This window comes from Thecamonas trahens (assembly GCF_000142905.1).
Source record: "Thecamonas trahens ATCC 50062 unplaced genomic scaffold supercont1.29, whole genome shotgun sequence".
NCBI lineage: Eukaryota > Apusomonadida > Apusomonadidae > Thecamonas > Thecamonas trahens.
This window is the reverse complement of record NW_013657651.1, coordinates 361,682-386,549: the sequence shown is the minus strand read 5'-3', so window position 1 is coordinate 386,549 and position 24,868 is coordinate 361,682. Positions and strand designations below refer to the sequence as shown.

Below are 24,868 nucleotides of genomic sequence, written 5' to 3'. Positions count from 1 at the left end.
CCCACCGCACGCCCATCCATCCACAGCTCGGTCGCTGAGACGGTGGGAGCGAAGACGATGGCTCCAGAAGCGGCTCAAACGAAGCCTCGTCCCCGACCTCCCGCTCGACCGACAGCTCCGATACCGTATGCCCGACACCTCCAAACTCGAGCGGGCGGCAAGGGCACAGATTCTGCGCGAGCCACGCGGCTTGGACTCGCTTGTCTCGCTGGCGTACAGCTACAACAGAATTGGTCTGTTGAATCCGCATGCCTCGCATCAGGCCACTGCAGCCATCCCAGAGCTTGTCGATGCCACTGCCGTCTACGCCTGGGATCCAAAGGCTCCCACCTATCGCCAGCTTGGCTACAAGGCCCGTAGCGACGTCGACGTCCTTGCCAAGATCCCTGCCCGTTGGCACAGTGGCAATGACTCGACCACTCATCGAAACGACGCACCGACGCCTGTCTCGCGCTCGCTCGCCCAGCTCGCTCCCGGCGATCCGCACTCGTGGCGCCCGCCGCTCCCGCCTTCCTTTGCTCTCGCATCCACAGCCTCAGAGTCCAACATCCGCCGCCGCATTCAGCACGGCGCCTCCGATCCAGTCTACTCCCCGATACCTCAATCGTCCCTCCCCCCGCCGCCCCACAACGACTCGGCCGAGTACTTTAAGGCCCAAGCCGTCTGGCTCGATCGTGAGCACCCGGCCGCCGAGTTTGCCGCTCGCCTCGCTGTTGAGCGCGAGCTGGCAACCGACGACGACGCCGTGCTCGCTGACGCCTGCAAGCAGTTTGAGCGCGATGCCGCACGCATCGGCGTCAAGGCCGCCATCGAGCACGTTCCCATCCTCGAGCCGGTCGTCTCGCCCGAGACCGTCGCCGCTGACCCACGCCCGTCGCCCACCGCACTCCGCGCTGTAGCCGAGACCGGCTCGTGGATGGCCGACGCTCTGCCCGACATGGAGGGCCAGCTCTCACTCTCCGCGCTCACTGCCATTGCCCACCTTGCTCGCTCCTATGCCCGCCGCCTGCTTCGCCCGGTCCTCAACGACATGGCGTCCGAGGACGAGTGGTCCACCGCCGGTGCCGCCCGCGAATACGCCGCTCGCGTCGGCGCCGCCGCACGCCGCGCCCGTGCAGAGCACCAAGCGGCCGCATCACGCCCCTCGCTTGTCGCCGCTGCTCCCTCGTCGTCTTCGTCGTCGTCATCGTCCGACGCCGACGAGTTTTGGAGCGACGACGATCAGGGCGAGCGCAGCAAGCGCGTCCGCGTTGCCCGTGTTCTCGCGCGACCCATCCCGCGCCTCGCCGCCCCGCCTCGCCGCCGCCCTTCCCGCCTCCCGCCCACCCTCCCGCCGCCATCCGCTGACCTCATTGTCTCGCTTGAGACCGCCACCAAGACCCGGAAGCGGAAGTCTGTCTCCTCTCGCCTCCCGCTACGTCCCCCAAAGAAGCAGCGGACGCTGCCAAGGAAGCGCACGTAGCCTTCTGTATCTATGTTCACTCACTCAAAAGTCTGAGCCCATCAGCGACGACGATGATGAAAACTCGCCGGTCTCGTCCATGTCGTCGCTCGAGGTGCACGACGAGAGGTCCGAGAACATGTCCGACTCCGAGTCGGACGACTCGAGCGTCTCGGGCATGCGCTCGTACTCGGCCTCGCGCCGGAGCGCGTGCCGGATGTAGTCGAATCCGTTGTAGAACGCGTGCACGTCGTGGATGATATGCTTGTGCAAGTCGCGCACCATCGGCTTGTCCGAGTTGCCCAGCATGTCTGTGATGTGCGCCCGCAGAAACTCCCACGGCTCGGTCGCATACTGTAAATCCGCCACTGACACGTGCAGCGACGGGTCGTCGATCCGCGCGTTGGCCGTGGCAATGAACTCTGCCACGCGCCCCGACTTGCGGAGGTGCACCCAAAGCGGTTCGACTTTGGTGCACTGCGGATAAAAGTGCGCTAGGAACTGTACAAAGTCCTCGTAGTGCAGATGCCGCGTGTACGCGTACTTGTGGCCCACCGGGTAGCACACAGGATGCAGCTTCCATGGGTACCGCCGCAACACCATCACGCCATCGCGGAACACTGCCATCCCGCCCACCTGCATGTGGTCGTCGGTGTAGTTGGGCGCGGAAAACACAGTCACAATCGACGGAAAGTCGTACTGCGGTCCAGGCTTGAACACGTCGAACCCGTCGTCAAGCGGGACCTGGTGCCCGCGGAGAATCGAGATCATACCGTTGCGCTTCAGAAAGTGGCACACCGCCGCGTAGTCAAACTCCCGGCACGTCCGCCCGCGCATCGACGGCCGAAACGACGCCTCGTCGAGCGTCTCGTGCGGCGGAAGCTCCGCAAGCTCGTCCGCAGACAGCTCTCGCACCTGGTTGAGGTCAAACACGAGGTCGTCCTTTGACCGCTCCAGTCGATCCAGCACCTCGGCTTCCTCGTGCTCCATCACCGAGTCGGTCGCCGCGAGCAGGGGGTCCATCGTTGCCTCCACACCCGCCTCACCGTCCACCCGCGCCGCCGCCGGTCCGGCGCCCTCGGCTTCGCCCGACGAGCCCAACCTGGCGGCCCATCCGCCGTCATACTCGGCCCCGGCCCCGTCGCTCGTCGACGACTCGTCGACCCATGGCGACGGCACGCCCGATGATCGCGCAGACGACGCAGACGACGCAGACGACGCAGACGACGCACACGACTCGCTCTCGGCCTTGTCCTTCGACTTGCGCTTCTTCTTCTTCTTCTTTTTCTTCTTCTTCTTCTTCTTGCCCTTGCCACTGTCCTTGTCCTTGTCCTTGCTCTTGCCCTTCTTGGCTTTCTTCGACTTGAGTTGGCCGACACTCTGAGTTCCATCTTTGTCTTTGGCCTCAACCTCGCCGTCAACATCCTCCTCTTGCTCCACGCCGTCCCACGATCCCTCTTCCTCGAGCGCGAGATCAAGCGACGCCTCCAGCGACGTGTCGACATCCACTACGTCGGCAGCGGGAACAGGCTGCTCGTGCGGAAGCAAGTCTGCAAATGACGACGACGACGGTATCCGCCGCCGGCTCCCGGAAAACGTCTCGTTGGGGTGTGGCGTCGGCGGCACTGTCCGCGACAAGCTGCTTGCCGTCAAGTCGACCGTCAGGTCTGCTCTGCGCCCGTCGTCGTCAGCCTTCTCGCTCAGCCCGGCGTGACTCTCGCCACTCGACGAGTAGTTATCCGAGTCGTGGTCGAGCTCGTCCGGTCGCGTGTCTGGCACAGGCTCGGGGTGAAGCCGCAGGTCGAGCTCGGTGTGCGCCGCGTTGAGCTCAATCTGCGGTGGCGCTCCCGGCGGCGGCGCTGGCTCGCACTCGACCCCGATGTAGCAGTCGTCCCATGGATCGTTCCACAGTAGGCCCTTGACCGGACCCTCAGGCTCGCATACCCGGTCGTAGCCGGCAAGGTACTCTTCCAAGTCGATCACTTCTTGAGAGATGCCGCCGTGCAGTGCCAGCATCCTCTGCCCGGCCGAGTGCACCACCGCGCACACCGGCAGGTGCTGGAAGCACTCGAGGAGGGCGTCAAAGACCGTCGTGTCAGATCCGTCCTCGCCGCCGTACTTGTGGCGGCACTCGGAAATCGTGCCGTACCGCCGCGTCATCGACGATGACTCGTGGTTGCCGCGGACGAGGCTGATCGCCGCAGGGTACCTGAGCTTGGCCGCAAAAATGTACAAGATGACCTCGCACGAAAAGTAGCCGCGGTCCACGTAGTCACCGAGGAAGAGCCAGTTGACGCCGCCCTCAAAGTGGTCCCCGCCCGCCTCGAAAATCGTCTCGAGGTCGTAGAACTGTCCGTGCAGATCGCCGACCACGTTGACCGGCTCATAGACGTGGACCATGTTTGGCTCGCGGGCAAGCACCTCTTGCACCGATGTGATGATCCGCAGCGCGTCCGCCACACGCAGCAGTCCCTCCCACCGAAAGTGCTCGTAGATGTTCGGCAAGTTAGGCGCTCCGTCGCCGTCAAACACCTTGTCCGACTCGAGCAGGTGCGTCAGCGGGAGCGTGACCACAGAGACTCGCGAGCCGTCGCCAATGTTGTACGACGCGAGACTCCGCGTCGAGTCGTGGAGATGGAAACCCTCGTGATAGAGCCGATGCAGCTCCGGCGCATGCCCAGTCTGTGCCCCAATGAGCTCGCGCAAGTCCGACACCGTCGACCGCGGCGTTGTCGTCACACGCACCTCAAACCCGAGGTAGAACGCCACTGCTGTCACCACAATGACAACGTCAAACTCGGGAGTGTCGGTCGCGAGCCCGACTTCGCGCGCCAGGATCGGCGGCAAATCGGCGGCCCGTGGCGTCCCAGCGTAATCAATTAGCGAACACGACGATCCTGTGAGCGTCGAGTTGCGCTTGAGCGCAGACATGGTGTGATTGAGGTCCACGCTCTTCGGCGTGAGCTCCGGCACACTTTGTGCGTACAGCGAGTGCCATGTCGCCACAGTCACATCCTCGTACGTCTTGCCGGTGTACCCAAGCGCCGCCAGGAACTCACCGCGCTTCATCTTGTTGCGCGGCTTGTAACTCTTCAGCTTCTTCATGATCCGCCGTCGCCGTTTCACCTTGGTCGTCGCCAGTTTTTGCCGTGGAATGCCCAGCACCCCTGCCCGGTACATGTCAAACATGCCAAAGTGCTCCTTGGACGCCAGCGGCGGCTCGCGGTATCCGATCTCCAGCATCTGACCCGCCAGCGCACGTTCGCGGATGTAGTTCTCGTCGTCGGCCTGCAGCATTTTGAACGCCTCCACGTATGAGAGGTATCGAAACAGGTCCGCCTTTTCAAAAACGTGATAAACTCGGTAAACGAGATCCGCCCGTCATTGTTGGCGTCCACAAGCCCAAACTGCCGCAGCACTCGCTGCACAAACGCCGGCGACCGCGCGTGCCCGAGAATGTACGTGCACGACTTGAACTCGTGGAGCGAGAGGTACCCGTTGCCGTCAAGATCAGCCTCTTCAAATGCCTCGCGGTAGTCACATAGCCGCTCGTCCGTCAGCCCAAGTGACGCCACCACTGCATCCTTGTCAAACTCGGGAAAGTCCCATCCAGACTCGCCGCCGTACCCGGCCTTTTGGATCGGCGGGTCTTGCTTGAGCAGCTCAATTGCCTCCGACGCCTCCTGCACCAGCTCGTCATTTCCGCCCTCGGGAATGACCAGCATCGGTGGCCGCGTAGCACCCGGCCGCTCGCCTGTCTCGGCGACTTCAACAACCAAGGCTTCCTGGCCAGCTGGCGACGACGACCCTGCTTCAGCTTTTGGCTCGGTGTCACTGTGATCAGCCACATCGCGATTGCGGCGCACAACCGCCGAGAACGCCTCCACCGCTGCCCGGACCTTGACCGCAGGCCCCGCCGCCCCGCCGGCGCTCGCCCTCGCCTTGCGCGCAATCGCTGCAAACCGAGCCGCCGCAGACTTTTTCGCACTCCGCGGCGGGTCCGCTGACTCAGCCTCGGTGCCCGGCTCGCCGCCGTCGGCCGCAGACGACTTGGCCGCCGCGAGCACACTCTTCAGCCTCGACGCCACCACCGACTTGCGCACCGCCCGCCGCAGCAGTGGAACATGCGAGCTCGTGCTTGTACCCGAGCCACCACTAGCATCACCCCCAAGCCCAGCACTACCGGTTCCATCGCCCTTGACTACACTGCCGCTCGAGCTCGCTCCATCCTTCGACATAATGGTGGCCGAGCTGACCACGGGCGCCCTTGGACTGCCGATGTCTGCGACCCTGGGGAAAGACCCACCTCCTGCGTCACAAGACACAGACAAGCCTCACTCTCGAGAAGGAGTTAGAGGTATTGGAGACGGCACGCAAAGTGGGCGAGAGAGAACTTGCTTGCTGTTCGCTGGCTGTGAAGAGGGCTAGGGCAAAGGCTGGGTGCGGGGGGGGGGGGGGAGGGGAGGGAGGGAGAGCTTGAGATGGTGTTGGCCGGACAGCGCACGTTTCGGCTGACATTTCCAATAATGGCAGCAACCAACACCGTCACAGCACCAAACCTCCACGCCAACACACACGCCCACACACACACCACCACACACGCACGCACACACGCACACGCACACACACATACACATACCCCTCGCCCACACACACACACAAATACATACACACACAAAAACAAACACCTGCCCCCTCACCCCCACATACCTTCACACACTCTCCCTCTTCACACCATGGTACGCTTGCCTGCCTGTCTCCTCCCTCAGGTGTTTTCACCAGAATCTCCCCTCCACACACACACTCTCTCTCTCTCTCTCTCTCCCTCTCTATCTCTCGCCCTCACCCTCACCCTCCCACTCACCCTCCACTGTCGCAGCGTGGAAGTCTGCAGACGAGGAAAGACGGAGGAACAGGGTCATGGGCGAGTGTCTTCTGCGAGCTGGTGGCTTCTGCCGGTGTGCTGCATTTTTATCGCGATGCTGCTAGTGCCTCGTCAGGCAGGCCGCTCATCGTCCTTCAGGTCCGCGGTGCATCGGTCGAGGTCGGACCGGGCAAGCTCGAGTTCTCGCTCGCATCGCAGGCCGCCATCAAGATGCGATTCGTCACTGCTACCTTTGACGAACTCAAGGCATGGCTCACGGCCTTGGTTCGCCAGGGCGGCGCGGTGCTTGTTCGCAAGGATGAGCTGAGCGCAACGTCATCCGCTGTAGCCTCGGCCTCGCAGGCTCCGGTTACCCGCAAGGCGCCCAAGACCTCACGCATCGACGCCGCCGAGGCCATGCTTGCTGGCATCTCCTTTGATGACTTTGACGATCCGCCGCCGCGCCAGCAGGTCCAAGTCGTGGCGCCCGCGCCGGCCCAGCAGGCTCGCGTTGTTGCTCAGCCAGCTTCAGCTGCCGGGAACCGCCCGGCCAGCCGTGCGCCGGCGCCGGTCGACGAGCGACGCAAGAAAACGATGGCCAACCCCATCGAGGCAGGCGCTACCAAGGCCGGCTCCATCGAGCTCGTCGAGACCGAGGGCGGCGCCCTAGTATTCAAGAAGCTGTTCTTCGAGGTCGTCGGCACCTCGCTCAAGTTCTACTCGTCCGGCTCAGCCCAGGTCGCCAAGCTCTACGGCAAGGTCAACCTCCTCACCTGTAACGTCGGGCTCAAAACCTTTGCCAACGCTTGTGAGAATGGGTTTTTCGTCGTGCCTTCACAGGATCCGGCCGGCTCGGTCCTCTGGCTCAACGGCAAGTCGGTCATGTCGCGCCGTGAGTGGCTTACAGCCATGATCGATGCTGGCGCAACCAAGACCAAGTTCTCGGTCGTCGAGCCGCTGGTCTCGGCCTCGCCCACCTACCGCGAACTCTGTCAGTGGGCGTCGGGCAAGCGTGAGGGCGTCCGCCCACCGGCGCGGGTTTTCGGCGCAGCCGGCGGGCCGACCGGCCGCACCGGCACCGGCGCTCCGCCGCCGTCCACCGTCGGCGGCGCCGCATCCGGCCCGCGCGCCTCCGCCGTGGCTGCCGCCAACTCCGCCTTGCCGTCATCAGCCATGCTCCTCAACTGGATCAACACCGTTCTCGCCTCATCGTCAACCTCGATCCGCTACACCGAGCTCGAGCGCGACATGAAGGGCGGCATTCCAGTCTTTGACGTCCTCCGCGTCCTCACCGGCGAAAGCCTCCCGCCGTACCACATCGCGCCCAACACCGTCACCGCCCAACTCGAGAACTGCACCCTTCTCCACACCATGCTCCCGCTGCTCGGCCTCAAGACCGAGACATGGAGCCCGGCCGACGTTGTCAACGCCTCGTCCAAGCCGGTCCGTCGCATGGTCGCCGCCATCCGCGACTTTTTCGACGGCGGCCGCTACAAGCCCAACTCGCTCACCCGCCTCGTCGCCTCGGGCAAGCTGCAGAGCGTCACCCGTGCCTCCGGACCGTCAGCGTCGTCGTCGGGCTCGACCTCTGCCGCCGCTGCCGCCGCTGCCTCAGTCACCGTCAAGCCGGCCGACGTCCTCATCGACTGGGCCAACCGCATCCTCCTCCCGCACAAACTCCGCGTCATCCACCTCGACGACGACTTCCGCGACTCGCTCCTGTTCATCAAGCTCATCGAGGAACTGACGGCAGTCATGTTCCCGGAGCACATCTACCACACCGAGTTTCTCGACGGCGCCGCCAAGCTCGACAACGCCACCGCCGTCTTTGAGCGCATGCGTGCCGATGGCATCAAAGTCGGCGATCTGCGCGAGGCCGACGTCATGCGCGGCGACATCACCACCGTGCAAACAATCCTCTCGCGCATCATGGCCGCCTACACCGGTGCCCGCGACACCATCTCGCGCGACGAAGCTCTCAAGGCCGACCTCACCCGCTGGGTCAACTCCAAGCTTGCCATGCGTGACGCCATGTGGAAGGTCCGCGATCTCCACTCGGATCTAGCCGACGGCATCATCCTGATGCGCCTCGCCGAGATTCTCACCGGCCGCCAGGCCGACGACGACTTTACCGAAAAGGCACATCGCAAGCCAGAACGTCTTGCAAACCTCAAGCTCATCGAGGGCATGTTCCTCAACAAGGACGTTCCCCATGAGGGCTGGTCCATGGACGGCGTTGTCGTCAAGGATCCTCTCCACACCAACAACCTCATCATAACCCTTAAGAACCACTTTGGTGAGTAACAACCAGCCGGCCACCGAATCACCCACACACACACGCACACACAAGACACCACTCCTCCCCCCCCCCCCCCCCCCCCCACGCACACACCTTTCTGGCATGAGCAAGCGAGGACATGGAGACGGCGAGAGCGCCCTTGACCACCTGGAAGACGTCACAAGCCTCGTGGCTGCGCTCCGCTCCACGGTGGAGGGGCTGGTGGCGTCGGCCAAGGCAGGGCAGATCGTCGACGAAACCGCGCTGGCGGCTGGCTCACACACGCTAATGCGACTTAGGGGAGCACATCGAGGCGTCATGAAGGCGAATGCAGAGAAGGAGGCTGAGCTGGCTGAAGCGTCTACAGCTTTGGATGAAGCTCAACTGGGCCTCGAGTCGGTCCTCTACGAGAAGGCTGTCGTGCTCAACGAAATCAAGCGCTGCGCAGAGTTTGCCTTTGCCGGCGATGCCCTCGACCTGGTGCCTGCCAAGGATGCCCTCGCTGATGCTGCTGTGGATGCCAAGTCACTCTCCGATCACGAGGTCATGCTCGCGCGGCTGACCTTTGAGATGGCACAGCGCGAGAAGCTCGTCAACGAGCTCCATGCCCAGCAGAAGACCGTGGAGGAGACCCAGGAGCGCCTCGCCTCCGACTCGGACTTTCTCGACTCGCTCCACATCCAGCTCGACAAGTTCCTCCATGCCGGCCAGCCGCTCGTCGATGCTATGGGCTCATCGCTGGTGGTCGTTGATGCAGAGACCCGCGAGCGCCTCGGCCTCCTGCCCTCGCCGCTCTACATGCTCTACACACAGCTGTTGGCCTACAACGGCGCGGCATCCACCGCTGCCATGGCGCTGACCATTGCCGGTGACACTGCCGCTGCCACCCTCGCTGCCGCAAAGGCCGCCAAGGCCGCCGCAGACCTCGAGCCGCCGTCGCCATCGGCAGCCAAGCGCGTCGCCACCGCAGACGACGACGATGATGATGACGAGCGCGCCGACTCGTACTACGCCGTCTTCCCGCTCAGCGTCGAGCTCGAGCTCTTCCCCGGGCCGGACGACGCGTTTGATGCGCCGGTCAAGCTCGGTTTTGCCTTCTTTGCCGCGCTCAACCTTGTCGGCGTCCAGGTGCTCGACGGCCCGCTGCCCGCAAACCTGCTGGCAAATCTCTTCCCAGGCGACGCCGGCGAGACGTCGCCCAACCCGGCCAACGCGTACCTGGGCACAGCCTCGGGCGAGCCATTCCGCTTTGCGCCGCCGCTCGCCGTCGCTTCGCTCAAGCCATACCTGTGGGCCCAGTGGCTCGCGGGCAACAACTTTCTCGCGCCGCGCGAAACAACGCCGCCAGCTCGGTCCCGCTCTCGGTCGGCGTCAAAGCCATTCTGGCCCAACTTCGCAACCGGCTCAACGCCGGGCGTGCGCTCGACTGCCAGCTGTCTGAGCTCGCAAATGGCACGCTTCCGCTGGCCAAGCTCGTCTCGCCTTCCTTCCCGCTCCAAACCCGCGTCTCGCTCCGCTCGTGGCGGCAGCTGAGCGCCGCCGATGCTGACACCGCGATTGCGGCCTCGCCAGTCCTCACTGCTGTCGCTGATCCGGCCCTGCAGACTGATGTCTACCTGGCCGAGCTTGTCCGCGACGGTGCCACCCTCACAGCCACTGTCGCCATCACCAACGAGTACCCTGCCCGCCCGCCGCTCTTTCACCTCGAGCTCAGCAACAGCGAGCAGGCCGGCTTGTCCACCGACAACAACGTCGGCGTCATGGCCGCCGAGGTCAACGTCTATCACTCGGAGCTGCCGCTACCCAACGACAACGAGGTCCTCTCGTACCAGCTCCGCAAGCTAGCTCTCTGCTTCGACGTCTACCAAGAGTGCAAGGCCGCATCGTCGTCGTCCGCCCTCCTCTCCTCCAAGCTCGCCCTCCGCACCGTCCGCGGTCGCAACCGCGAGATGCCGTTCTCCTTTGATGCCGCTGTTGGCCTCTTTACCCAGCGCCTCCATCGCGCCCTCCCTCGCCAGGCTCCTGCCGCTATGGTCGTCGAGTGACCGCCACCAGCCAGAGCTCCGCACAATGAACATCACCACGCCACTCCTCCACACCTCCATTTGTGCTTTATCATCAGTGTCCAGAGTTGCCCTTCATCCGTGCACGGCGATCAATCTGCTCCCGCTTGCATTGGGCGTACGAGGCACGGACAGCTTGGCACGGCGCCACCTCGTCGTCGTCCTTGGCCATGGCATGAAGACACTGATGAAAGGTGCGTCCATTTGCCATGCACGGAGACGCCTTGATACACAGGCGCAGCTCCTCAAACAGTCCAGAGCACGAAGACGACATAATGAGTGTGGTATACCCCTTGCCCGCCCCCCGCTCCTGCTCCTCGCTGCCATGACCTCCCGACCCGTTCCTCAGTCTGGCTGCCCTGACGCGCACTTTCCGCCTGCCGAACAATCCTATGTTTCCATCAACAAACAATCGTCACCCATTCGTCTCCATGCGACCGCGACGGGTACGTCCTGCTGAAAAAGGTCGTAGTTACGGGGACAGGGCTCTCTGTCGGAGCGGGTGTGCTGGGGAGGGGGGGGGGGGGAGAGAGAGAGGAGAAAGGGGGGGGGGGGGGAGGGGGGAGGCGTATGGGAGTGACTCACAAACCAGTGTGGCTCTATGGGCGGGTGGCTCTCGGTCTGCGGGCTGCGGTCGCACCTCCTCCCACCGGCGCTCTTGCTGCAGCGGGCGGTGCTGGAGACCCGGCCGTCGACGGGCAAAGGTGATAACCATGGATCAGAGGCGCTCAAAGTGCTGTCATCATTCGAGTGGGACGAATGCACCGCCCTGCTTGACGACCCGGCCATGCTCTCCATGCAGATGTCGCAAACGCCGCGTGTCGAGCCGACGTCACAGGGCTCAATCGCGCTGCCCATGCCACCGTCGGCCTCGAGTCAGCGCCCGCGTCCACCGCCGCCTGCCGCGCAAACGACGTCTTCGTCACAGAGGCAGTCGATGCGGCTCGCCAGCCGATCGACCGGCTCGCTGACTGCGCCGGTGCGTCCGCTGAACATGGCGTCGCAGAAGGGCGGCGAGACACCGCAGCGGCAGAGCTCGCTCTTCTCGTCTCACGCCTCGCAATCGCTGTCGGCCGCGAGCCCGGCCGTGACGCGAGCGAGGACCGAAGGCAGTGTACATATGGGGCCGCGGCTGGCAGAACCGCCGACGCCGAGCAACAAGCCCATCCAATTAATGACCCGCGACGAGCTGGTTGCCCAGCTGCAGACTAAGATCGGCGAGATCACCAACTTGCGCGACAGGTTTGTGGTTCATGAGCGTGAGCTCGTCGAGGCCCGGGCCCGTGAGATGCAGGCGCGTCAGAACGCGCAGATGGAAACCAACGGGGCCATCAAGCGCCTGACCGACGAGGTCAACCAGATGCGAACAGAGCTGTCGTTCAAGCAGAATGAGGCCCGCAACCACGAGGAAGAGGCCCGCAGGCTACAACGCCAGCTCAAGCAGGTCAACGAGGCCAAGGGTGCCCAGCAGCAGTTCTTTCAAGAGGAGATGCGCCGCATGCGCGAGTCGCTCACTGCAGGAGGCGGTGCTCTCAGCTCCGGCCGCTCGGCCCGCGCGGGGAGCTCGTCACAGACTCCCACCTCGGGCCGCCCACGTCGAGCACGTACGCTTGCTGGCTCGGCTCCCCCGCCGCAACCGCCAGCACCAAGCCCGGCCCATATGATGATGTTTGGCGAGGGCTTTCTCGACACCCCTGTCCGCCCAACCCGTACCACCAGCGGTGCATCGGCTCTAGAGACAAGCTCTTCACCGCCAGTCGAGGCGCCGCCACCGCCACCGCGCATGCGGATGCGCGACGCGCTTCACGCCCACCTCAACGACCTCGACGACTACCGCCGGCTCGTCCATGCCCTCTTCAGCCATGTGCCAAGTGCGGTGCATCTGCTGCTGCAGTCAACAGGCACGCCCGACACGGCAGCGACCATCAATGCGGCCGGCGAAGCTGGTCTTGCGCCGCGGCTACCAGGCAGCCCGGTACACCGGCCGCGGATGCGGCTCGGCTTCTCGCACACCACGCCTGTGGCGTCGCAAGTTCTCGGCTCGGGCGGCGGCACACTGAGTGTCGGCGGCAGCGCCGGTCCGCGGCCCGGAGGACTTGAGGCCAGCTACGATGCCGACGCTCTCTCGCAAGCGCTACTCGGCATCCTCCTCCGGATGCTTGCCACCTCGTGTGAGCCGGCGTGCCTCCCGGACCTTTTTGCTCTCCTTGGCGCCAACCTAGTGGCCGAGGCGCCGGCCAAGGTCCACGCCGCGGTGCTGTCGGTACTCGGTGCGATCCTCGCGTTCTCGCCCGACGCACGAACCCTGCTCGCCAACTCGGCGACCGCTGACGCCGAGCTTGGCTTTGGTGCCGGCGGAAGTCAGGGCGCCGGTTTTGATCCCGTCTCTTCGCCGCTAGCTGGTGCCATTGTTGACTCTGACGACGACGCCGCCGCCGGGCACGGCTCAGGCCCGCGAGCGATGGACCTCGGCGGCGAGCGGTGGGACGACGAGCGTGCCGCGATGAACCCGATCCAGGTCGTCCGCTACATGCTCGACAACTTTGAAAAGTTCATGGCGGACGAGACGGTGGCAGCGCTGGTGGCGGCGCTCACCTTTGTGGCTCGCGCGCTCCCGCCGGACACGCTCGCCTCGTTCCGCATCCTGTTCTCGCGCGGCTACCTCGACGCGCTGCTCTCGCCAAAGCAGCCGCTGGCCATCCGTGAGGGCGCTGTCGAGCTGCTGCAGGCGCTCGTCCGCGCGCCGCGGCTCCTGGCGCTCCTGCTTGAGCCAAGCAGGACGTCGCCGCTGCTGCGGGTGGCGGCACTGCTCTCGGCGTCGACCGAGTACGCGCCCGACGAGGTCCGCCGCCTCCGCCGGCGCGTCGTCCGCATCCTGTCGTACGTCGTGGCAACGAGCGATGCCGGGCTGGAGACGCTGCTCGACACGACTCCGCTGCCGCAGGCAACCGGAACGCTTGGCTCGCAGATTGCAGCCTCGCAGGTCCTCGGCACCGCCATGTCGCAAACTGCTGGCACAACTGCCCGAAACCGGAGCCTTGTCCTCATCGTCCGACTGGTCGAGGCGCTCTCGCAAGAGGTCTTTGTTCTTGGTCCTCCGCCGGCGTCAGGAACGCGGTTTGCCCTCGCCCTGTCCGACACGCACTCGCCTGCCACCGTCGCCGCCTCTGCCGCCTACATGCGCGACATCCTCGTGCTCATCGGCATGGCGCTGCACATGCGGCCGGACCTGCTCCTCCCGCAGCTTGAGCCGCTGCTCCCGGTCTTTCTGTCATCCACGTCGTGGATCGCCGGCGTCGCCGCCAGCCGACCCGACTCTCAGATTGCCGCCCTCGCCCCGCTCGCCACCCTTCTTGTCGACGCCATCGCCACCGAAGCCGAGTCGCTCAGCAGCGGCGAGCCCGACTTGTGTGTCGTTGACATGGACGTTGTCGAGCCGCAGCAGGCCAGCTCGATTGCAAGCGGTATGATCAACGCCGTCCCGCCATCCTCCAGCGATGGCGATGAATGAACGTGTCGTTGTCTTTAATGCCGGGGGGGGGGGGGGGGGGGGAAGGGAGGGAGAGGGGCCAACTCGAGTCAGCTCGCGCGGCGGCAAGCTACATAAACCTACACGCATACGCGTCTCGGCGGACATGGATATCTTTGCCCAAGTTGGTCTCGAGGCGAGCGTACAAGCAGCTCCCCGTGTTGCGGCTGTGCGTGGGCGCGGGGTGGTGCTCGCCAGCAGTGGTCCGGCCAGGCCGAGTGCCGTTGAGGCGGAGCACTCGGGTGAGTCCGGTTCGGGCTGGGAGTGCAGTACAGAGAGCGATGGAGGTGGACGGCTCGGGCATGGAGCTGCTGGCCTTGGTGTCGATCAAAGTGATGGCCAGGCTGACGTTTGTGGTGACGAGATCGATGATGTGCAGGACATCAGTTCCGACGGCTCGGGATGGGGGTCGTCAAGCGGAAGCGGTGGAGCCTGGGGATCAGGGCCGGATGATGAAGAGCTCAATGCGGTGCTGGCGGTTGAGGAAAGCAGCAGTGGTGAGTGTGATCAGAACGACACTCTCGAGTCAGGCACGGAGACACTGGTGTCGCTTGCTGCGGAGCTGGTGATCGACGAGGTGGTTGTCGAGCTCGCTGAGAACGTCGCAGACGATGGCATCATCGACACGGTGGCCGCCGACCTGACGTCGGCGCTGGTGCCGGTCATGGCCGATGCGCTGCTGGACGAAGCCATTGACGCTGTGACCCTTGCTGCTGTGCGTGATGCCGGCAGCCGCGAGTCTCCGCCGCTGCCACAGTCGTCATCGTCGTCGTCCGAGTCATCATCATCATCGTCGTCATCGTCGTCATCGTCGTCGCCGCCACCACCTCCACCTGGGCGCCGACGAAAGCTCGACTCGCGACGCCCTGCGCCGGTAGCCATCCGCCGCGAGTCGTACTCGGAGGACTCGTCCGAGGCCGAGTCGGTCCCGTTCACGCCGACAACTGACATGGTGATGGACATGGTCGAGCGGAACGAGATGGGCTTCTCGCTCTCGTCGTGCTCCGACTCGTGCCTCGACGAGTCGACCACCTCGTCCGACTACGAGCCGCCCAACTTGCTTGTCCTCCAGGCCGAGACCGCCGAGGCCATGCGCCTGCTCACTACTGTGTGGGCGAGGGCGGCGCGAGTGCTGTCCGGCGAGGGCGGGGACGAGGCGCAGCGCGACGCGGCAGCTGTTGAGCTGGAGCTGTTCCAGTCGACGGCAGCTGCGTTGCAGGCTGATCACGAGGTCCTGGCTGAGCTCCTTGCGCTCGAGGCCGAGCAGCTCGATGTCCATCTTTGTGAGACAAAGGCGAATCCTGTGCCTGGCGACGGGCCGTCTAAGCGCGGCCTGCGGCGGCTCCGCACCCGCCGCGACGCCGTGGCTCTGGAGCTGGACGTTGTCGCCAAGTCGCAGGACATGCTCACAAGCGCGATGGAGAGCGCCGAGGCAGCCGCCACTGCACTCGCGGCTCGCCGTGCCGGCCCAAAGCAGTCAGCTCCAGCGCTGCCAGCTCCGCTCTCGCCCGGCACCCGCTCGCTGCCGGCCTCGCTCTTCACCGCCCTCGTGCATCACCTCGAGGTGGCCGCCGCGGCAGGGCCGAGCATCAGCGGCAAAGAGTGAGTAGCATGGAGTCTGTGTAGCTTTACGCGCTCACGAGCCACGGTGCTTGTCCATAAACTCGGCATGCCACTTGGCGACGGTCTCGCCGACCTTGGCAAGCTCGTGCTCGGGCGGGAGGAAGGTGGTGCGGAAGTGGTAGGTGCCGTCGACCTGACCAAAGCCGGAGCCGGGGACGACGCACACGCCAGTGCCCTTGAGTAGCTCGAGGCAGTAGTACGTGTCGGGCGACATGTAGAGGTCCGAAGCAGCGGCAGCAACGGCGGCTGGGAGGGTGATCTGCGGGAAGGCGTACATGGCGCCCGACGCTGGCTTGCAGCTCACGCCCTCCATCGAGTTGAGCGCGTCGGTGAGGGCGAGGGCGCGGCGCTTGAGTGACTTGTACTGCTTGCGGTACTGCTTGGTGTAGAGGTGGTACGACGGGTCACCGAGCTGGGGCGGGTCGACCATGAGGCCGACGGTGAGCTGGCCGATGGTGTTGGAGCAGAGCGAGACCGAGACGTTCTTGTACAGCTGCGCCATACCATCGTGGTGAATGTTGTGCGCCTCCATGTAGCCGCCGCGGAGGCCGCACTCGCCAAGCATGCCCTTGGAAACTGAATGGAAGGAGAAAAGCTCGACTCGGTCGCGGACGCCCGGCGCCGAGTCCATCAGCGCCTTCTTAAACGAGACAAACGGCTTGTTGTCTGGATCGTACACATTCTCCTGGTAGACCTCGTCGGCAAGGACAATGAGGTGGTGGTCGGCGCAGAACTGAATGACGTCCGCGATGTTGTTCGCAGACATGACCTGGCCGGTCGGGTTGCCCGGGTTGATGACCGCGAGCGCCCGCGGGCCGACGCCGTTGGCCTTGGCTTCGGTCACCGCCCGGTCGAGCTCAGCCACGTCAAGCGACCACCCATTGGCCTCGTCAAGGTAATAGTCGACCTGCGTTCCGCCGCACGCCGCCACCGTCGCCGAGTACAGCGGATACTGCGGGACAGGAAGGAGGATGCCGTCGTTCGGCCCGCGGATGAGCGACTGGATGACGGTCGAGATGCCCGGCGACGCGCCGTCGGTGATGAAGATGGCCTCTGGATCGGACGGGTATCCGTCGCGCTCCTCAATAAACTGCGCCACCTTTTGCCGGACGTAGGGAATGCCCATCGAATGCGAGTACGCGCCGACGCCGCCAGGCACAGAAGCAAGGATGTCCTCGGCCCGGGCAACCGTATCCGATGGGAAGAGCTCTTCCGAGATCTGGCCTCCGCGGACCGCATCGATGAGTCCAGGGTAGGTGACCAGAGCAAGGACCTGCCGGATAAAGGTGAGCGCAATGTCGTCGAGCGCCTGCGGATTGCCGATGTTACAGTACACAATCTTGTCAAACGGAGCATCATCGAGCTCGCCTCGGCGGAGCTGTGCCTCGAGCTTCTCTGCTGTCTGCACCAGCAGTCCGCGGACAGCATACTCCATCTTGACCAAGTGAGGGTTGAGGTTCGACGGATGGAAGACCTGGTCCGACGTCGGGAGCGTGAGCCAATCAGTCTTGAGCGACTCGGGCGGCTGAGTAGCCTGCGACGACGCGCTCCGGCTAGCCAACACGCCTGCAACCCTTCCGAGCCCGCCTGCTCCAACGAGGCCACGCAATCCGTGCAAAGTAAGCATGCTGAGAGCCAAATCAAACGACAACTGCCGTAGCTCGTAGGGGGGGGGCTTTGGTGAACGAAGCGAGGTGGTGTGGCGCCAGAGAGTTTGGCTGCCGTTGGGGGAGAGGGGGGGGGGGGAGGGGTGAGGGGGGGGGCAGCATGAAATCACGAGCTGGTTTTCGGGATGACTGGTCTTCTGATGGGGAGGTGATTTGGGTGGTGATGGTGGTGATGGATGCAGGGATGAGAAAGGTGGGTGGTGTGGGTAAGGAAGAAGGAGGTGAGGTGGTTGGTGTGGGGGGGGGTGGCAGGGTGGGGTGGGAGGGGGAGGAAGGCGGAGGACACGGATGTGTCTCCACAGAAACAGAGATCGTGGATGCTGCAGTATTTTAGCAAAGCAAATTGCACACACACACACATCTGATGTGGCGCACCATGGAGATGGTTGTCGGCAGGAAAGCTTTCGCATAATTCTTGAGCTTCTTCATCGCAGCGGCTTGGATGAGACAGGGGGATGTGATCAACACGGGCAAGGGGCGTCTGTGGTCGAGCCGGCGGCCGACATCAGTCAAGAGTCGGGCCAGGCGACGCAGGCGCGGCAAGGAGCAGCCTGACCTTACGCCGGCTCAAAGTGGATGTTGGGCATGTCCTGCGAGTCGGTGGAGAGGAGAACAACGTGCGAATCAAGGACAATGGGCTCGTCGACGTCCGGGGCCTGCAGCGAGTTGGGCCCGTCCTCCGGACCGGGGATCCAGTCATCAGGCGGAGATGGCGGCGGCGAGATGAGAAAGTTTGTCTTGTGCGGTGGAACAAGGAGCAGCCTGGAGAGCTCTTCATCCGACAACGTAGGGTTCTTGCCAAATTTGACCACATACTCATCGGGCCGCTCCCCAAGCCGAGCATTCCTGAGACGAGCATGACCAGCTTCAGCATCTCGCTGGGTAGCAAAGATCAACATGGCTGATGCCAGACCAGGAGTAACCACATAGTGGGTGACGGTACCACACTCTTCCACCATGTCCAGAAGCTCTTCTCCGCTCACGCCAATCAATCCTTGCAGTGACAGCACACGCGATGGTTCCTCTCCAGACGGCACTCCGTTCACCCGCACCTCTTCCAGTGCCCGGGTCAGAGCCTACCACCGCCATTGCGAACAGCGTGAGTGTGTGTGAAGAGAAGGAGAGGGGGGGGGGGGGGGGGATGGGAGGTGATGGAGGTGGGATGGGGAGCGGTGGCTGGGCTTCGTACTTGGAAGAGCTCGCGCTCGTCCATGGCCATGATGAGTCGCGGGAGCGAGGTAGGAGGTGGAGACGAGTGGGTTGGTGAGGCGTGTGGACGGGCAGGCGGGCGGAGGATTGAGGCTCGGGCTCCGTAAACAGCCGCCGTTGCCAGGCTGGGGGAGGGCAGTGTCGCCTGATTTCGCCCGTACGATAGCTGGCGAAGGAGGGCTGAGATGAGATGTTGAAGAGAGAGAGAGAGTGTGTGTGTGTTTATGCGCGCATGTTGCGCATAGTGGAGAAATTCATCGCTCGTGGGGATGCGGACGTTGCCGAGGGTGTTCCACCTGCTACACGCCGGGACACTTGCCGGTTTGCGACTTGGCAGTGTTGTGCTGCGATGAGACATTGTCGGCAACAAAGCCGCAGGAGGAAGAGCACCACGCCGGCGAGCCATCGGCCGCCGAGTTGTCGACGAGCGTCGAGTCGATGACCGACATTGACGCCTGGTCGCCGCAGTAGAGCGCGCCCCGTTGCCGGTGGTGGTGAGCGAGCTGAAGGTCGTGGCCTTGATAGCAACCGTCACGCCGGAGCCGACCGACACGCCAGGGCCGTCGACGTCCGAGCCGCCGCCGTTGGCCACCACCGAGTTCTCGATGGTCAGCTGGCCGCGACCTGGCTGCTGCATGCCGTACGCGTAGAACGCACGGGTTGTTCCGGTCACGTTGGCCGACGAGAACACAAGCTGGACATCCTTGTTGATGTAGCCCATGGTCGAGACTGCAGCGAGGTTGGCAAAGACCGTGTTGAACGCCTCAAACGTCGCCGGCCCACCCGAGATCTTGACCGCCGTCCCCTTGGCCGAGCTCAGATCCGTGCCACCGTACACGACCGCGTTTTCAAGCGCGGCCTGGCCGCCGTTGCCAAAGTCGCCGTACTGCATGAGCACCGCCGTGCCGGACTTGCCGTCCGAGAGGATGGTGGAGAACGCGGTCTGGCCGACAGCCACCGAGCCGCCCATGACTGAGATCCCGACCGAGTTGTCCCAGAACTCACATTGCTGCATGGCGACCTCGGCCGGGCGGGCGATATGAACAGCGCCGTAGGTACCGGCGTACCCGCGTGACTGCGAGAAGCCGATGCCGTTGATGATGACTCGCTTGGCCGAGATGGACAGGACGGGCGAGGGATAGGTGTGGAGGAAGGAGATGACATGCTTCCTCGGCTTGAGATCAGGGTAGCCGTTGATGACAATGCCATCGACATCAATGGACGGAATGCGAGTGTAAACGCCTGCCAGGACATTGACTGTTCCATTCTCGCCAGCAGAGGTAATGGCATGCCCGAGTGTGGCAAACGGATATGACTCGCTCCCGCTGTTGCTGTCCGAACCGGTTGGCGAGACAAAGACAGTCCGCACGCTCGCCTCCGCCTCCACACTCATGCCCACAACCACCACCACTGCCAGCATACATGCCACGCAAAGGTATTTGCCCATACCCACGGTTGTCTGCAAGTCACGTCTGCGGCTGTCTCGCCGTCCTCGGCCCAGAGCCCAAAGCTGCACGTGCGGTCAGCTCTTGCAACTTGATCTTGGTGGGCTGTTTTTTTTCTTCTCTTTCTTTTCTTTTTCTCCCCCGATCAGCTGCCCCAATCATGCCCACCTACGGCGAGCCTGGTGCGTTGCTGATGCTCTTGCCTGGGCCAAAGTGATCGCGGTTGGGTGAGAATGATGGCTGATGCCGGAGCAAGTGTAGAGCAGGGTTTTATGCCTTGTGCTCGCGCGAATGGTGGCGATGATCTGCTGCCCGCAACGAGGTACTCGGAGCTGCCCTGCTAGGGGCCAAACGGCCGAGATCGCGGTCAAAGAGGTATCATAGGAGTGTCTACCGCAGACGTCTATGCCCAGTGCCAGCTGCTGCGATCTCGCCTAGGAGCCCGCCTGGCCGAGCATACACTCGTCTCCTGCTCCACAAGTGGATGTCTGACGGGAGCAAGTTTACGCGGGACGAACTGCTCGAGATGCTGAAGGAGACGGAGGAGGACATTGACGAAGCCGAGCGGGAGGCATCGATGTCGTCTGCCATGGATGTGCTGGCGGGCGAGCGGCGGCTACGTCTCATTCGGGCCGAGTTGGCGGCTCTTGACGCTCGGGAGGCCGAGGCTGGAGCGAAGGAGGCGGGAAAGAGCAAGAAGTAAGTACGGCAGAGTGGCTGATGTGGTTGATCGTGGCTACCCGTGGCTATCCGTGGCTCCCCATGGCTCCCCGTGGCTCCTCGTAACTGATCGTGATCATTGTTCGATCGTGTTCTCGAACGCCCACAACGGCTCGACAAGGAGCCACAGCTCGTGAAAATTGCCGCGCTCGCGCACGCCCATCTCAAGCCTAAACTCGTGTTCCCGTCGATCCCCCGCTCGCTACTGTACGTGATCACCTCTACTTCGACACAAGCTCGACAGCCTCGCGCACCTCGTCCCGTTCTGGATCCCGATCACCCCCCGCGACCCCCACCCACCCAACAATCACACATCCGTCGCAAGAATCACCAGATGTCGATGAGTCCAGATAAGAGCAGCTGAGAAAAGACCAGCGCTCGCAGCATCAGAGCGGCGATGGTGGATGGTGGGCGAGCGAGCGGGCGAGTGGACGGGGCGGACGATCTGGCTCGGCGCGACATCCACGGCCGACCGAGGGGTGGGCAGGTAGCGGAAGGTATAGGGAAGGCACACGCGACTGCATTTCGACTTTGGGGGAACACAAGGATGCTCAGTGCGTGCCGTGTTGTTGTGGCCAAGACTTGGGTTTCTGTGGCGGGCGCTGTGCCCGTCCGGGCCTACCGCAAGTACCGTCACCGGCAGGGCTCGGCCAAGCGGGCGACGTCGACCAAGCGCAAGGGCGGCGAGCGGGCCGTCTCCATCGATCAGCCCATTCTCTTCCCCACAGCTGCTCCTGGCGAGGCTGTCGACAGTCCGCCGCCGTCGCCGCCTGCTGCCTATGGAACAAAGTTGTTGCCCTTCCCCTTTAAGGCGAGCCTCTCGGACATGGAGGCCCTCGACGACGACTGGTACACACAGCCCGAGTACCGCGCATGGGTCGCAGAGTGGAACGCCCAGTTTGACTCGGACAGCAACCTGCCCCGTTCCGACTCGGACTAGCTTCCTCCACGTATCCTACCGCCCTATCTCCTTGCTTAGCCCGACGCCGTTAAACATTCATCATGACCGATGCCCTATGCTGCGAGAGGGGACTAAACCTTGGGCGGCGCCGTCGGCAGCTCGGCAAGATTGGCGGCCGGTGAGTCGGCGGCCGGCGGAACAGGCCCGAGGATGAGGTCGTCCGAGAGCGAGAGCGAGATTGAGACCGACGACGAGTCGGGTCCGCGCACGCCGAGGCCCGAGTCCGAGCCCGAGCCTGAGCCGCGCCGGGCCCAGAGCCCACCGGGACGGTCCGGGAGGATGGAAGGGTCGAGGTGGCCGTCATCTGACGAGACGAGCGAGTCGGTCGACGACGTGTGGGTCCATGCCGATGAGATCGACGCATACATCTCGCGGTCTGACAGCCGCTCGTCGGGCAGCACAATGTTGGCCTCGGGCTCGTAGGTTTGCGGAAGCGCGAGAGCGGTCGACGGCGGCGTCGCAAACATTGTCGTCGGGCCCTGGTGCTCGGCAAAAAGCGTCGGCGTGCCCACAAACGTGCCATGGGCCATGTCCGCCGCCGACGGCGTCCACGCGACCGACGAGTCGGACGACGCCGAGAGGACCGACGACATCGACGGTGCGCCCGCCTCCATCCACGGCCGCGATGCTCGCATGGCCGGGACCGGAACCGACGGCACCACCGGCGCGCGGGCCGGCGCCGACGGCACCGCCGGCGGGTGGCGTGGCGGAATGACGACCCGCACCCCGGCGGCGCGCGTCTTGGCAATGTCCACCGTGTTGATGGCGCCCGACGAGGTCGAGTCGATCCACACCCAGTCGTCGAGCTCGTCGTCGTCGGTAGTGCCATCCGAGCGCTCGCCCGAAGGCCCGCCGGCGGCGTCTGCGGTGCCGGGCAGCGGCAGCGTCGCCGACAACAGCGGAGGGGACGACGCCGATGCCGACGACAGTGACCGTGCCGACCGGCCTCCTGACGGCCCACCCGAGAGCGAGGCCAGCCATGCCGAGGCCAGCACGTCGTCGATGGTCCACCGCGCGTCCTCGTCAACGTTGAGCGTGTTGCGGAGGAGCTCCACAAGCTCGGCGCTCGCGTTGCCGGGCATGGTAAAGACACCGTCGCGCGCCCGTTGCAGTACGGAGCGCACTGAAGTGCCGTCAAACGGAAATTGGCCAGCAATGAGCGCATAGAGGCAGACGCCGAGCGACCACACGTCCGCCGGGAAGCCACGGTAGCCCTGGCCCGACGTCACCTCGGGCGCCACATAGTAAGGCGTCCCGCACGCCGTCGCAAGAAGGCTCTTGGTCGTCACGTCCATCGACGACATGCCAAAGTCGGAGAGCTTGACGATCTGATGCGAGGCGTCCATGAGAATGTTTTGCAGCTTGACGTCGCGATGAGCCACGCCGTTACGATGGCAGTACTTGAGGGCCTCGGCGACCTGGCGGACAACAACCTTGGCGTAGGCCTCGGTCATGGGCCCGTGCTTCTCCACATGCTCAAAAACCTCGCCGCCGGCACAGTACTCGATGACCAGATGGAGCTTGGTCTTTGTCTCGAGCACCTCATGGAGCTGAACAATGTTGGGATGCTTCAACTGTTGCATGATGAGAATCTCCCTTGCAATCCTCCTCAGATCCTTTGGCTTCAGCTCTGCCTTTGCAATCGACTTGATGGCCACCTGAGCCACCAGGCGCCCATCACCACGGATGACGACACCCGAGAGAGGCGGTCCGAGACCCGCTTCCACACGCCGTTCCGCGAGCCAAACCGTTCCCGTAGCGCCAGCACCAACCTCACGCACCAGGACATACTCACCCAGTCTCTTTCTCTTTCTCCTCCGTCCACTACTCCGACCACCACCTCCATGCCCGCCACCATCACCGCCTCCATGCCCGCCACGTCCGCCGCCGACCTTCTCATCGCCCACCTCATACTCATGCTTCTCCCCTGCACCCACTGCAGCACTTGCCATACTCCCTCTCTATGTACGTATGTGGCTACTCTTACTGCCTCACTCTACCGAGTTGAGTGTACTCATACCCATACCCCTACCTATGCCCATACCTATACTCTGTCTCCTCATGCTGCTGCTCTCTGCTAGTCAATGTCGACCAAAGGGGCAACAGCAAATGGCACATGCCGGTTGCCCCCCCCCTCCACACACACACACACACACACACACACACACACACACATACACACATACACTTTCTCTATCTCCATGGCATCAGTTCCTTCACTTGCCCGCCATTCTCTACGGGAGGATCGAGTCGGCGACGGCCTTGGCAGCGGCCTGGCGCTGACGATGAGCGTCGGTGACGGGCGGGATCTGAGCAACGTCCATGTCCACACCACCAAAGCCCGGAACATGGATATCCCAGTTACGCTCCAAGTGGAGCTTGAGATCCGAGACGTCCAGCGTGTCCGAGCCGCGATGCTTGGCCAGAGCACAGGCAAAGGAGGTGACCGACTCGATGAAGTCGTCGGCAATCTCAAACAGGACCTGCACTCACCGAGCCACCAGCCACCAGCCACCAGCCACCAGCCACCACACCCACATCAATGTCCATTCATACCTACATGAGTACCTTCCCTTCCTCCCCCCCCCCCCCCCCCCCCTCCCGTCCGCACCTCAGCCTCTCAAACCCCGTACCTCCTTCACCTCGTTGTCCAGAGCCTCAGCTGGGTCAATCTGCTTCACCAGCTCCTCCAGTCCCTCCGAAGACACCACATGTGTTGCCTGCGTGTTCTCCATCCTCCTCGGTCTCGGTCCCCTCCTCTCTAGTTGGCCAGCCTGGAGTGGAGTACCAAAGACAACGTCTGCCCCCCCCCCCCCCCACAACAACGAAATTTTCTGTCGTGGATACATTTGAAGAGATAGTGACGTTTATGGTCGAGCGCATGGTGCACCGCATCGGCATGGACTACATGGGTGTCAAGGATTAGGACCACACGTCACACATGGACTAAGTCGAATACAATCTTCTTGTGGAAACTGTTCGGTATGAATTGTTCTCCCTGCGGCCTTTACCGATTTGATCCTCTCATCAGTCTTTATCGTCTGCTGTAAGAAAAGTCTTACTTCCTC

The 24,868-nt window shown here is 63.7% G+C and overlaps 11 protein-coding genes across 11 annotated transcripts; 5 read left to right on the top strand and 6 right to left on the bottom strand.

Moving 5' to 3' along the window:
* Window positions 1-1,463: 1,463 nt before the first annotated feature.
* On the bottom strand, window positions 1,464-5,760 carry AMSG_06930 (uncharacterized protein). Its single transcript, XM_013901520.1, has 2 exons — window positions 4,840-5,760; window positions 1,464-4,780 (listed from the first exon to the last, which is right to left on the bottom strand). Exons 1-2 carry the CDS (start codon window positions 5,677-5,679, stop codon window positions 1,487-1,489), a joined length of 4,134 nt encoding a protein of 1,377 aa, XP_013756974.1. The 5' UTR covers window positions 5,680-5,760; the 3' UTR covers window positions 1,464-1,486.
* A 417-nt stretch (window positions 5,761-6,177) lies between these two features.
* AMSG_06929 (uncharacterized protein) lies at window positions 6,178-8,662 on the top strand (the record flags this gene model as incomplete). Its single annotated transcript, XM_013901519.1, has 2 exons — window positions 6,178-6,180; window positions 6,384-8,662. 2 exons carry the CDS (start codon window positions 6,178-6,180, stop codon window positions 8,607-8,609), a joined length of 2,229 nt encoding a protein of 742 aa, XP_013756973.1. The 3' UTR covers window positions 8,610-8,662.
* Window positions 8,663-8,706: 44 nt separating this feature from the next.
* On the top strand, window positions 8,707-10,628 carry AMSG_06928 (cold-induced protein; the record flags this gene model as incomplete). The annotated part of the gene is made up of 2 exons (XM_013901518.1): window positions 8,707-9,881; window positions 9,932-10,628. 2 exons carry the CDS (start codon window positions 8,707-8,709, stop codon window positions 10,626-10,628), a joined length of 1,872 nt encoding a protein of 623 aa, XP_013756972.1.
* Window positions 10,629-11,077: 449 nt separating this feature from the next.
* Window positions 11,078-14,157, top strand: AMSG_06927 (uncharacterized protein; the record flags this gene model as incomplete). The annotated part of the gene is made up of 2 exons (XM_013901517.1): window positions 11,078-11,092; window positions 11,239-14,157. 2 exons carry the CDS (start codon window positions 11,078-11,080, stop codon window positions 14,155-14,157), a joined length of 2,934 nt encoding a protein of 977 aa, XP_013756971.1.
* Window positions 14,158-14,456: 299 nt separating this feature from the next.
* Window positions 14,457-15,781, top strand: AMSG_06926 (uncharacterized protein; the record flags this gene model as incomplete). The annotated part of the gene is made up of 2 exons (XM_013901516.1): window positions 14,457-14,495; window positions 14,540-15,781. 2 exons carry the CDS (start codon window positions 14,457-14,459, stop codon window positions 15,779-15,781), a joined length of 1,281 nt encoding a protein of 426 aa, XP_013756970.1.
* Window positions 15,782-15,811: 30 nt separating this feature from the next.
* AMSG_06925 (alanine aminotransferase 2) lies at window positions 15,812-17,894 on the bottom strand (the record flags this gene model as incomplete). The annotated part of the gene is made up of 2 exons (XM_013901515.1): window positions 15,812-17,332; window positions 17,841-17,894. The coding sequence occupies 2 exons, from the start codon at window positions 17,892-17,894 to the stop codon at window positions 15,812-15,814; spliced, it is 1,575 nt and encodes a 524-aa protein (XP_013756969.1).
* Window positions 17,895-18,022: 128 nt separating this feature from the next.
* AMSG_06924 (uncharacterized protein) lies at window positions 18,023-18,684 on the bottom strand (the record flags this gene model as incomplete). The annotated part of the gene is made up of 2 exons (XM_013901514.1): window positions 18,023-18,541; window positions 18,655-18,684. 2 exons carry the CDS (start codon window positions 18,682-18,684, stop codon window positions 18,023-18,025), a joined length of 549 nt encoding a protein of 182 aa, XP_013756968.1.
* Window positions 18,685-18,973: 289 nt separating this feature from the next.
* AMSG_06923 (uncharacterized protein) lies at window positions 18,974-20,121 on the bottom strand (the record flags this gene model as incomplete). The annotated part of the gene is made up of 2 exons (XM_013901513.1): window positions 18,974-19,129; window positions 19,204-20,121. 2 exons carry the CDS (start codon window positions 20,119-20,121, stop codon window positions 18,974-18,976), a joined length of 1,074 nt encoding a protein of 357 aa, XP_013756967.1.
* A 482-nt stretch (window positions 20,122-20,603) lies between these two features.
* Window positions 20,604-21,849, top strand: AMSG_12019 (uncharacterized protein; the record flags this gene model as incomplete). The annotated part of the gene is made up of 2 exons (XM_013901532.1): window positions 20,604-20,818; window positions 21,386-21,849. 2 exons carry the CDS (start codon window positions 20,604-20,606, stop codon window positions 21,777-21,779), a joined length of 609 nt encoding a protein of 202 aa, XP_013756986.1. The 3' UTR covers window positions 21,780-21,849.
* AMSG_06920 (CAMK/CAMKL protein kinase) lies at window positions 21,800-23,808 on the bottom strand. Its single transcript, XM_013901512.1, has one exon. It carries the CDS (start codon window positions 23,750-23,752, stop codon window positions 21,872-21,874), a length of 1,881 nt encoding a protein of 626 aa, XP_013756966.1. The 5' UTR covers window positions 23,753-23,808; the 3' UTR covers window positions 21,800-21,871.
* A 190-nt stretch (window positions 23,809-23,998) lies between these two features.
* Window positions 23,999-24,573, bottom strand: AMSG_06919 (transcription initiation factor TFIID subunit 12). Its single transcript, XM_013901511.1, has 2 exons — window positions 24,434-24,573; window positions 23,999-24,283 (listed from the first exon to the last, which is right to left on the bottom strand). Exons 1-2 carry the CDS (start codon window positions 24,533-24,535, stop codon window positions 24,035-24,037), a joined length of 351 nt encoding a protein of 116 aa, XP_013756965.1. The 5' UTR covers window positions 24,536-24,573; the 3' UTR covers window positions 23,999-24,034.
* Window positions 24,574-24,868: the final 295 nt, after the last annotated feature.

Bases quoted from the DNA above. Each gene is read 5' to 3' on its own strand.
- AMSG_06920 (XM_013901512.1), bottom strand. From the start codon at position 23,752: ATGGCAAGTGCTGCAGTGGGTGCAGGGGAGAAGCATGAGTATGAGGTG.
- AMSG_06930 (XM_013901520.1), bottom strand. From the start codon at position 5,679: ATGTCGAAGGATGGAGCGAGCTCGAGCGGCAGTGTAGTCAAGGGCGAT. The intron at 4,781-4,839 runs GTGGACGCCAAC...GTTTTTGAAAAG, and splicing joins TGCTGCGGCAGTTTGGGCTT to GCGGACCTGTTTCGATACCT.
- AMSG_06919 (XM_013901511.1), bottom strand. From the start codon at position 24,535: ATGGAGAACACGCAGGCAACACATGTGGTGTCTTCGGAGGGACTGGAG. The intron at 24,284-24,433 runs GTACGGGGTTTG...CGGTGAGTGCAG, and splicing joins TGGACAACGAGGTGAAGGAG to GTCCTGTTTGAGATTGCCGA.